This window comes from Girardinichthys multiradiatus, chromosome 1, assembly GCF_021462225.1.
Source record: "Girardinichthys multiradiatus isolate DD_20200921_A chromosome 1, DD_fGirMul_XY1, whole genome shotgun sequence".
Taxonomy (NCBI): domain Eukaryota; kingdom Metazoa; phylum Chordata; class Actinopteri; order Cyprinodontiformes; family Goodeidae; genus Girardinichthys; species Girardinichthys multiradiatus.
Genome location: NC_061794.1, coordinates 41,224,860 through 41,237,037, shown reverse-complemented (window position 1 = coordinate 41,237,037; position 12,178 = coordinate 41,224,860). Strand labels below are relative to the sequence as shown.

Genomic DNA, 12,178 nt, shown 5'->3' with positions numbered 1-12,178 from the left:
ATGAAGTTATTGCTGCTGAAGGTGGTTTTACAAGCTATTAAAACATGGGATGTGTTTTGTTTATCATCAATTCGGCTTTATTTATTTATTTTTTTGTTAATGGCGGTGTGGAACTATTGTGGTTTTGTACACACAAAGTTAAATTTAAGTGATTGCTGAACCAAGTAAAGATGACTTTTGGTATGTTTTGAAATGTAAAACCCTGGGACTGAAGGAGGACATGCCGTTACTTTATCATGACTGTAACACTCAAATCAACCAACAATGCTCTAATTTAGTGATGTATTATTTGGTAGGATGTGTTGACATTTTGCCATTTCACTCTTGAATTTGCGTCATTGACACTTAGTGTTAAAATCTTTTATACAAAACACTTTTAATAAAAAACAAAATGCAATAAATTAAGTTTTGAAATAAAAATAAAAAGCCCTGTTTTAATGCTTGCCTTCATAAAACACCTGACAGTTTTTGGCAGACCAATTAAAATGCCCACAGTCATCCTGACATCATTATGGTTACTGTTTCAACTTTGATTGCCTCCTTTTTGGATTCCTCCCATGTTTCCAGCCTGAGCGGTCTCCTGTTTAATGTTGGGTTTCTGTTTGGTGTCTCCTGTTTGATGTTTGGTTTCTGTCTCTGTTCTGCAGATAATGTCAGGGTTAATTCTGATGGCTCCATTATCACCATCAGTAATGCTCGCTCAAAAAACCATGGAACCTACCGCTGCGTGGCAAGCAACCCTTTTGGCATCACCCAAACCATAGTGTCTTTGATTGTTAAAGGTATTATTTGAGTCATGTATTCTTAGCACAATGGTTCCCTCTGGTGGCCATTGAGACTACTGTATATTTGTACCTTCAGAGTCTCCTGCGGCCACAGTTACCCCTGTTGGGCCTGTCCGGGTCAGGGTGGGTGAACCCATTAACCTGGAGTGCCAATCTTCAGGAGAGCCTCGCCCCTCAGTGTCATGGCACAGACTGGATAACAACCGGAAGACCACACTGAGCAGTCCTGTACCTATGGACTCCAATGCAGTCATGCAGGTAAGGTTAATCTTTAACTTTTGTACTGTTTAACTGCTTTGTGTAAAAAGCTTAAGTGGCCATAAAAATGATCAAAGGCACCCTATCAAGTTGGTGAAAAAGATTTAAAATGACTATTTTACAATTTTATTTGACAATTGGAATAAAATCAATAATGAATCAATTCATTGTGACTAAGCTTGCTCTACATCAGGGTCACTGGCTGCTGCTGTGTGCTGCCTTGTTAAGCTCATTGTGCATACAACCCTCCACCAATCGGTAAACTCAATCTTCAATTCAGTTTATTTATATAGTGCCTGTTGACAACAAATGTCTTCTCAGGGCACTTTACAAGACAAACAGATGCGATTCATATGCAAAAATAATTAATCAGATCAATCCAGCACATTCAAACCATATGAACAGATTTAAATTCAGTCACGCAAATTCTATTTCCTTCCTAGTTATAGTACAGACCAAACGTTTGGACACACCTTCTCATTCAAAGAGTTTTCTTTATTTTCATGACTATGAATATTGTAGCTTCACACTGAATGGATCAAAACTATGAATTAACACGTGTGGAATTATATACAGAACAAAAAAGTGTGAAACAACTGAAAATATGTCTTATATTCTAGGTTCTTCAAAGTAGCCACCTTTTGCTTTGATTACTGCTCCGCACACTCTTGGCATTCTGTTGATGAGCTTCAAGAGGTAGTCACCTGAAATGGTTTTCCAACAGTCTTGAAGGAGTTCCCAGAGATGCTTAACACTTGTTGGCCCTTTTACCTTCACTCTGCGGTCCAGCTCACCCCAAACCATCTCGATTGGGTTCAGGTCCGGTGACAGTGGAGGCCAGGTCATCTGGCGCAGCACCCCATCACTCTCCTTCTTGGTCAAATAGCCCTTACACAGCCTGGAGGTGTGTTTGGGGTCATTGTCCTGTTGAAAAATAAATGATGGTCTAATTAAACGCAAACCGGATGGAATAGCATGCCGCTGCAAGATGCTGTGGTAGCCATGCTGGTTCAGTATGCCTTCAATTTTGAATAAATCCCCAACAGTATCACCAGCAAAGCAACCCCACACCATCACACCTCCTCCTCCATGCTTCACGGTGGGAACCAGGCATGAAGAGTCCATCCATTCACCTCTTCTGCGCTGCACAAAGACACGGTGGTTGGAACCAAAGATCTCAAACTTGGACTCATCAGACCAAAGCACAGATTTCCACTGGTCTAATGTCCATTCCTTGTGTTCTTTAGCCCAAACAAGTCTCTTCTGCTTGTTGCCTGTCCTCAGCAGTGGTTTCCTAGCAACTATTTTACCATGAAGGCCTGATTCACACAGTCTCCTCTTAACAGTTGTTCTAGAGATGTGTCTGCTGCTAGACCTCTGTGTGGCATTGACCTGTTCTCTAATCTGAGCTGCTGTTAACCTGCGATTTCTGAGGTTGGTGACTCGGATGAACTTATCGTCCGCAGCAGAGGTGACTGTTGGTCTTCCTTTCCTGGGGCGGTCCTCATGTGAGCCAGTTTCTTTGTAGCACTTGATGGTTTTTGCGACTGCACTTGGGGACACTTTCAAAGTTTTCCCAATTGTTCAGACTGACTGACCTTCATTTCTTAAAGTAATGATGGCCACTCATTTTTCTTTACTTAGCTGCTTTTTTCTTGCCATAATACAAATTCTAACAGTCTATTCAGTAGGACTGTCAGCTGTGTACTGTATTCACCTCCTGAACAACACAACTGATGGTCCCAACCCCATTTATAAGGCTTGAAATCCAATTTATTAAACCTGACAGGGCACACCTGTGAAGTGAAAACCATTTCAGGTGATTACCTCTTGAAGCTCATCAACAGAATGCCAAGAGTGTGCGGAGCAGTAATCAAAGCAAAAGGTGAAGAACCTAGAATATAAGACATATTTTCAGTTGTTTCACACTTTTTTGTTCAGTATATAATTCCACGTGTTAATTCATAGTTTTGATGCCTTCAGTGTGAAGCTACAATATTCATAGTCATGAAAATAAAGAAAACTCTTTGATTGAGAAGGTGTATCCAAACTTTTGGTCTGTACTGTATATTACAATGATGAAAAATTCAGTTTATAATGCCAATTCGTAAAAACTTTGTCTTCCAAAGGCAGCAGTTGCATGGAGTCATTGACTTTGCAGTAATCACTCCTGATCAAGCATGTGGCGACAGTGGAAAGGAGCAACTGCCTTTCAACAGGAAGAAACCTCGCGCTGCCATATTCTGACTTTTCATGGCATCTCATTACAGTGTGAAATAATTGTAGAAAAAAAAAGTTAAAAATTACTCTACAGTTGCAGGTTAGTTTCACCAGTTGTGTTTTAATATTGTAGATTCTCGTTGCCCGTCCAGAAGACAGTGGGACATATGTCTGTGTAGCTCGTAACACTGAGGGCACGACTGAAACCAAAGTAGAAGTGGTTGTTGAGGGAGGATCCCAGGTGCCCTCAGCGCCCCGGGCCCTGGTTCCTGAACCGCTGATGGTTGTGGTGGAGGGACGGACTGCAACTCTGCACTGTGATGCCTACGGTAACATGCACATATAACAATAGATGTCTTTTTAGGTTTGTTATGCACAACTTTCTTATTTTTGAAATTAAATCAATATTTATATTTAAACTAAAATATATCTGAGCAAAGAGATGTTCTTCTTTTTTTTTTATTTATCTGCTTTTTCTTTTCCCAGGATTTCCCTCCCCGGTGATCACATGGTCCAAGCTGCGCTCCGATCTGCCTTGGAGGCACAAGGTGGTGAACAACAGCTTGGTGCTGCCAGCTGTCGGTCGACAGGACTCTGGAGAATACATCTGCAGTGCAAAAAACAACATGGGAACGAATGAAGTCACCATTATGCTAGAAGTGGAGAGTGAGTGCCTTTTTGTGTACCGGTAACTTTTTTCTTTTGATTAGAAACTGTTTGTTGAGCTTTTCACATGAAGAAAACAACAAATAAAAAGGAAACCAGTCATTTAAATAAGCTTTAATGGTCTCAAAATAACATTTTGGCTATATATACTTCATGAAAAACTGCTCAGATGATGCTAGTTTTTTCTATATATATAATCTTTATAGTGGATTATGCCTGATCCATGCCAAACCTAAAACAAGCTTCCTGAGGTGGAAGGTAGGAGTAACTGAAAGGATGATATGCGGCTATAAAAACAGAACACCTTGAGGGAATGTTGAATCCTTAAATTTACTGTGGATCTGTCGATGGATAAAAGAAAGAAGACCCAAAAACGGAAATGTCCTGGACCAAAGCCAGCTTCATTCCACCCAAGAAGTAGGGCTTGCATCCTCTCTGAATTGTGATCAAAAAGCTTAAAGAACAGATATTAGCTGGCCAGTGATAAAAACAAGTTAGGGAGTGTCAGTCTACCCTTCCTTATGGAGTGCATCTAAGATACTCGGGGGGTGTTTGCATTTCCAAATGTAAGTAGAGATGGTGAAATCTAGTGTTTTAAAATAATTAGGGGATGAAAATAGGCAATGTCTGAAATACAATTAAAATCTTGGGAGGAACTTTAATTTCGATTGAATAAAACAAAGTTGTGTTTAATGGTTACCATTTTAATAAACTCTGTTTGACAATGTAAAAAAATTCTTTTTCAGAAGATGTTTGTACTTTCTTGGGAATGAGATTTTCCAAAAAAGTAAACTGCCCTTTGACTGTTCGAGGTCAAAAAGGTCATCAGGTTTAAGGTCTTCGTCAGTGAGGGGAAAAGGTTTACTTTACTGCAAATTGAATTTATAACTTTAAAAGTGCCTAAACTCAGTAACACCATTGATAAATACATTTCGGCATTTAAAATAAAAAGTAATAAATCATCAGTGTGAAGTGAAGTCCTTGTGTTCACTGTGGGCTCTCTGGACGCCCTTAATGTGGATATACCTTTGAAGAGGTATTGTCAAAGGTCGCAAACCCTTTTAATTTTTTATTTCTTTTTCTGATTGTGTAGCTGCTCCTTATGCCACTTCTGTGCCCGATGATGTGGCAGTGCGGGTCGGAGAGGTGATCAGGTTGCAATGCTTTGCCCATGGGACTCCTCCCCTGACCTACACCTGGACTAAACTGGATGGTGTCCTGCCTCGCAGAGCTCAGACCAGCGAAGGAGATCTTCAGATCAACCTGGCCACTGCCGAGGATGCTGGAAGCTACAAATGTGTTGCCAGCAACAGAGTTGGCAGTAGCGAAGTAGTTGCTAAAGTCACAGTCAGATGTAGGTTTCTACACATCCCAGTGCAGCATGTAAAAGCTTTTTAAACCAACAACAGCTGATGCCACTCTGCCTCTGTCATTTCCTCTTGCAGCACCACTGGCAGTGCGAGTGTCTCCTCAGGTTGAAGTCAAAGCTCAGGGCAGTGCCGTGGAGTTCACCTGCTCAGCAGCTGGAGGTGTGGATACCAAGATTGAATGGCTGAAGGAAGGTGGAGCCTTGCCTCCAAACCACTACATAAAGGATGGCGTTCTCAGGTGACTGAATTTTCTTTACTGGATAAGATAGAAAACAACATATGGTGGCCATAACACCAGTTTAGCATGTTTTGCCTTCTTAGTTGATCATATCTGAAAATTAATTCAAGGCACCTTGAAAAAATATTCCAGATTGAACATTTTCACATTTTCTCCTGTAACAACCACAATTTATTTTGTTTGTATTTTCTGTGATAAATCAAGAAAAAGTAGTAGTAGAAGACTGAGTCATTTCTAAGATGAAGGAAAGTCATAATTTCTTTTAAATAAAAACGGAAAAAAAGTTGCGTGCATATTTATTCACATGGGTCAATAGTTACTATTCAGTCTCTGTGAATGAATACTCTATACAACCACTTTTCCCTACATTTAATGCTGAAGTGTTTTTGGTGTCACACCTTTGCACATCTTAAATTAATTTTGTCAATCCTAAACTGGATTTAGGTCTGGACCTTGACTGGACCACACAAATATGCTTTGATCTGAATTATTCAGTTGCAGCTCTGGCTGTAAGTTTAGGGTTGTTGTCTTGCTGGAAGGTGAACCTTCATCCCAGTCTCAATTCTTTTGCAGCTTCTAACAGGAATTCTTCCAGGAGTTTCATCTGTTTAGCTACATCGATCTTCACAATAACTTTGACCACTTTGCTTCTCCTTCCTGAATGAAAGCAAACTCATTGATGCTGGTAATGGTGTTTTCAGGGAGGCATCCTGGATTTTATTTAGGGGTATCAGAAAGAAAGAGGTAGAAGACCCATCCGGCTTTTAAGATTTTCATTTGTAAAAATGTTAAAATGATGTATCATGCTTCTTCAGCTTCACATTTAAGACTTCTTTGAGTTGGTCTATTAACTTTATTTAGCTATAACCTGACAACATCTGAATACGCTTAAGAGGGGTGAATACTTTGCAGGATTTTGTGTACATCTTTTCTTTTTGCAGGAAAGGTATATATGGTGCGTTATGTGAATATGTGCGATATCATCTTTTCCTTGCAGAATTGAAAACTTGGAGCAGAGCAATGGGGGTGTTTACATCTGCAGAGCAAGCAGTGTGTTTGGTCAAGCACAGGACTCTGGAAGACTAACTATTCAAGGTTTGGAACATTCTCCTGTGTATAAAGTTAATGGGCAGGGTTTGCCTTCAATGTTCTGTAGATGGAAACCTTTAAAAAGTAAGTTAAGGAGACTTGACCTGGAGTAGCTCAAAACCTTGAAGACAAACTTCATACATCTGCCCACATTTGCTTTATATATTTTATTCACATTTCTCTTCTTTTCCACAGCTCTACCAAAGGTGATGATTAATGTACGCACCTCAATGCAGACCGTGATGGTTGGGAACTCTGTGGAGTTTGAGTGCCACGCTGTTGGTGACCCCGAGCCCACAGTCAGGTGGAGTAAAGTTGGAGGCCCTCTTCCGTCACACATCATGGTGAAGGGTAGCATGCTGAGGATTGATCAGGCGACCGAGGCAGACGCCGGCCATTACCGTTGCACAGCCACCAACGATGTAGGCTCAGTTCAGTCTCAAGTGCTGCTTAATGTCCAGTGTAAGTAAAAACAAACGATCTTTTTTTTAATAGAAACATCCATGCATATATGTATTTAATCATGCATTTTGCTGAAAATTCAAGAGCTTGCTATGCCGAGTACAATAATAATAGTTGGCTCATTGGACTGTTTTCTCAGCCCTTCCTCAAATTTCTGCACTGCCAGAAACAAAGGAGGTAACGGTCGGGTCTGATGCAGTTATGCCCTGCTTAGCTTCAGGATATCCAGTCCCTGATATCAAATGGACAAAGGTAACTAATGTTTCCTACCGGTTCATGTTGCCACAACTTTCTTTAAACAGTTTCAGAACTTGTCAAGTTCTAACAGAGTAAATGTCCTCTGGCAGTTATTAGTTTTGGCAGTGTAGAGTGTGCTGTCTCACATTCTATATAGAAGGAAAACTAGGACCCATTACACATTTAGTGCTAGCATTTGATGCATTTAAACATTAAAGCTTTAGGCTTCACATCAATTTTCTTCTCCAAAGAGTAAAATAAATGGATGGATGGATGGATGGATGGATGGATGGATGGATGGATGGATTCATGGATGGATTCATGGATGGATGGATGGATGGATTCATGGATGGATTCATGGATGGATGGATGGATTCATGGATTCATGGACTCATGCATGAATGGTTGTGTAGTTGGATGGTTAAAAGCATTTATGGATTTATGGATGCAAGAAAGCCCTTAAAGAAACTGCAATAGATGTAACCACAACTGTTCATCCTGTTTTGGTTCTTTCAGATTATAGCTGACATATTTAAACAGATCACACCCCAGACTAAATCATTGTTAGTTTGTTTATCTTTTGGATCGTAGCCCTTCAGCAGTTTTCTCTGCCTTTTCTTTTTCCAAGTTGGAAGAAGAACTTCCTCCCAAGTGCTTCCAGGAGGCCAATGTGCTTACAGTTCCACAGGTCACCCACAAGGACTCTGGCACATACATCTGCACCGCCTCTAACGAGCATGGCAATGTGGCAGCTTTCACTAAACTGGAAGTCCATGGTTAGTGTGAGAAGCGCATATTATGCCACAGAGGCACCTTGAACTACAAAACTGTTGGTGTCTCACTAGGATGTTTTTTTTTTTCAGAGAGAGTGATGCCGTACTTTGCCCAGGAACCCTTGTCTTACCTCACACTGCCCACCATTAAAAATGCCTATAAGGCTTTCAACATAAAGATTAACTTCAGACCCGATAATGTTGATGGTAAGAGTGTATTAATTAAAGTGTTCATTTAAGCTTAAATTAAATATATTATGTTTACTTTGTATGTTTTGTGTGATATCCTTTTCATATTGTCTCATGTAATTTTACTGGATCTTGTGTCCCTCCCTTCTCTCCCTCCTGCATGGGTGGGAAGGTCTCATATTGTATGCTGGTGAGTCTCAGGAAGTCAAAGCTGATGTTGGCGGAACTATGCTTTCTGGCTGCATTATACGTGCCCCATCATCCTAAGAGCTAATTAATGGGCTGTGCAAGAGAAGTGAAACATGATGCATGAGAAATGTTTTCAGTCATCATTATGAATGCACTTAAAAAGGAAAGAAATAAGGAAAGAGCCGCTACCGTTTCATCAGAGAGGGAGAAGTTTATCTCACAATATCCACCAATATTTTACACAGTTCAGAAATGTGTGCATCAAATGTTGAATAAATTGAGTATATGCATTTAACATACAAATATCAAGCAAACTAAAGCAACACATAGCAAAGTGAACAAGTATTAATCATTTACATGCTGATTTTTACCACCAACCTCACAGATAGAATGGATTTCTCACTCAAAGAGCTTCCTTGGTGCAACTAATTTCATATGTGTGTATGGATCAGGTGGCTCATCAGATTAATGCGTTATTGTCTCTGTTTGCCGTTTTTTTTTTTATGTGTTTATTAAAACATTGTTTCAAAGTATGTACAACAGCAAAACATTCCCCACTCCCACATCACAAGAGAAATCCACAGCTCCGGCTGGAGAATCTTTAAAATGGGGGGTTTACTTCCAGGATGAACAAAAACCCTAAACATACAACAAAAGCTACATTGGGATACGTGCATAAGTTGTGTATATGTAGTAATAAACATAGGGAGGAAATGACCACAAGGACAACCCAGATGAACCACCTTTCCCACAATATTTAAATCAACATGTGCTTGTGGCCCTTTGAGGAACTGAACATTTAAAGACAGTAAAAAAAAAAAACCTATGAGCAAACTGATCTATACAGACATATTTACACCTTTGCAAAGCTTTCTGCCAACTTGCCTCTGACAGCTATGATTTTTTTCTGCTGCAGCATTTCTCCATTTATTAACAAACGTGATTGAAATTTATGACTTAACTGTCACTAAAACGTTTCGCTCTTTGCCCCACTGTAGGATATGAGAAAAATAAAAAGACATGCAAGAGTGCACACCTTCTCCATGAGAATGTACTGCTCATGTACATGACGCATGTGTATTTCCAGCATGTTATAGAAGAAAGAAAGTGAACCTGCATTATGATGCAACTGGTCGCATTTTGCAGCCCAGTTTTTCACATGGCTTTGTTTTGCTTTAAAACTGCGACACCCTGGCATGCCGCTTAACCATCCAGCTGTGATGGGCAAAATGAATCCCAATGAATATCCATCCTAATAAGTTTCTCAAATCAAATTTAAAATCTTAGTTTCTTTTAGCACATACAAATATGTAATTGTTATGGGTGTAATATTTTCATCCTCCCACTGAAACACTTTGAAGATTTATCGACCTATTAGGATGGATGTTATCATAGTATCAGCTATGTCCTTTTGCTGATTTACTTTGTGTTGGTGGTGCAGGCATGATCCTCTACAACGGCCAGAGAAGAACAATAGGAGCCGACTTCATCTCTCTGGGACTTGTGAGTGGACGCTTGGAGTTCAGGTCAGGACTTGAATAAATGCTGCATAATGAGAGCTTGTTTTCGATAACAGTGATTCAAGAAATATGTCTGATCCCAGGTTTGACGTTGGCTCTGGCATGGCCACCATACGTGACCCCAACCCCATTAAACTGGGAGAGTTTCACACAGTGGAGCTACATCGCAACCTTACCGAGGGATTCATAACTGTGGACGGAGGGGAACCCATCAGTGGAAAATCACAGGTAATTTACCATGGTCAGAGCCAGAGCCCGCTATACTCTCCAACTTTTTAAGCCGTTTTATAATTAATTACAAATAAACTCTTTGTATGGATAGAATCATGACTCTTGTCTTCTTGAAACAAACCTAACAGCCTTGTTGAGGCTTTTAAAGACATTCAAATAATACATATAATAATAATAATAATGATGATAATAATAATAATAATAATCATATAATACATATAGACTAAATAAAAATGATTCATTGGGTGAAATTCCCAAGGTGGCATCGTGTCCATTCTAGAACACTCAACCTCTCACTTTTCTTCCAGTAATGTAGGCTTTGGTGGTACAGCTCAGCTGCCACAAATTGCAGCAAAAACTACAAAAATAAAAAGGCAGCAACATGGTATTTAATAATAATTTGACCAAAAAAATAGTTTACATATTTTAAGGTCTACATCAACTTAATTAAAATTTAAATACACTATTATGCCAAACGTATTGGGTCCCACCACCAAAATGAATTCTGGCATTCCAGTCACTTCCGTGGCCGCAGGTGTACAAAGGTTGGTGTGGAGAAACTTGACTGGCCTGCACAGAGTCCTGACCTCCACCTTCTTGAACATCTTTAGGATGAACTAGAGCGGAGGCTATGAACACACCAGTTAAAGTTGCTATTGCTGACAACAGTGGGTCCATCAACAAACTAGACCTTGTAGATTAAGAAAAGGATATCATCAAGTTTTATATACATATAAAAGTAGACAGATAAATACTTTTGGTAATATAGGGTATATATTTTACTGTATTTTACAGCAAGTTCCAATATCTTTACATGCATTTCATAGCAGCATTATAACAGGACTTTTTCAGTTTATTGTGATCATTGGCACAACATGATTGGTTGATAAGTGTACTTATGCATTTTATTTTTTACAAATTCCAAATGTCCCTAAAAATTTCAATTCTGCGTGGGAAAGTCAGATGTTTTTTTACCATCACCAAAACATAAAAACCTCTTCTGGCAGCAATTTCTAATATCAGACTCGCCTCATGAGGGTACCTCTCACTGATAAACACTCAAAATGACCATTTCTGTTTTGCAAACATAAACATCTAAATTAAACAAAAAAAGAGGAAGTCATTAAGAGTTAGTAGAACAGATCTAAAAATGCTGAAGTCATTCCACGTAAACCCCCAAAAAGGAACAACAAATAAAATCCATATTTCCACCCGTATGTGAGTGAGAGGAGGTGGGTGCGTACATCAACATATGAAAAGCTTAGTTCTAGAACAACTGAAAAAGTGGCTATGGCCACATTAAAGGAAATGAAAGTTAAAACATAGCTTCAAAGTCTTTGGGAAAGCGATAGCTTTACCTTGACTACATTTTGTGAATGAAAAATGTTGATTTGACAACAGAGCTGATTATTTAAATGACTTTTTAATGAATATCAGTTACAAAAAGCCAAGGAACAATCTTTGTTATCAATGCTTATTTGGTAAAGTCAGATTTTTCTTAAATGATGACTCCAGATGTTGTGTTAATCGATATCAAGGAAAGTTTAAATTTGCCCATAGTTTGATACTACTTAAGCAGTACAAAGAAATAGTCAGTTTTTACCCAAGTTGCACAATATATTAAAAGGCATTCATCATCACAGTATCAGTACATGCAATATCACAACAGCAAACAGCTTGGGTGCAATATTTAGTAGGCTAATACATTTTAGTTGATGCTGGCGTTGTCACTGAAGCAGCACTAACAGAGTTTAGTGTCTGAAAGTTAAACCTAATACGAAGTGATGAGGACATTGTTATTAGGATACAAGGAACAGAAGAGAAAGATGTGGATTAGTGTCATCCAACCAATGTAATCAGCCAACTATAATAATGCAAACTGGGTGTTTTCCTGATACTGAGCAGCCCTACATTTTATTATTCTTGACAAATGGATCAAAAATCATTATTG

General features: G+C 39.2%; 1 protein-coding gene across 13 annotated transcripts in view; it reads left to right on the top strand.

Annotated features, from left to right (window-relative positions):
- The window catches only part of hspg2 (heparan sulfate proteoglycan 2), a 161,121-nt gene that overhangs the window by 136,401 nt on the left and 12,542 nt on the right, over positions 1 to 12,178 (top strand). For 11 of the 13 annotated variants that reach the window (XM_047380093.1, XM_047379735.1, XM_047379941.1 and 8 more), the window contains 14 exons: positions 648 to 782; positions 862 to 1,043; positions 3,397 to 3,592; positions 3,750 to 3,929; positions 5,023 to 5,283; positions 5,375 to 5,537; positions 6,535 to 6,632; positions 6,822 to 7,088; positions 7,228 to 7,340; positions 7,954 to 8,101; positions 8,189 to 8,305; positions 8,460 to 8,477; positions 9,918 to 10,002; positions 10,080 to 10,224. In XM_047380093.1, coding sequence (XP_047236049.1) covers positions 648 to 782; positions 862 to 1,043; positions 3,397 to 3,592; positions 3,750 to 3,929; positions 5,023 to 5,283; positions 5,375 to 5,537; positions 6,535 to 6,632; positions 6,822 to 7,088; positions 7,228 to 7,340; positions 7,954 to 8,101; positions 8,189 to 8,305; positions 8,460 to 8,477; positions 9,918 to 10,002; positions 10,080 to 10,224 — 2,108 coding nt within the window. The remainder of the gene's footprint in view (positions 1 to 647; positions 783 to 861; positions 1,044 to 3,396; positions 3,593 to 3,749; positions 3,930 to 5,022; positions 5,284 to 5,374; positions 5,538 to 6,534; positions 6,633 to 6,821; positions 7,089 to 7,227; positions 7,341 to 7,953; positions 8,102 to 8,188; positions 8,306 to 8,459; positions 8,478 to 9,917; positions 10,003 to 10,079; positions 10,225 to 12,178) is intronic. The other 2 variants (XM_047379871.1, XM_047380554.1) reach the window with 1 other exon arrangement.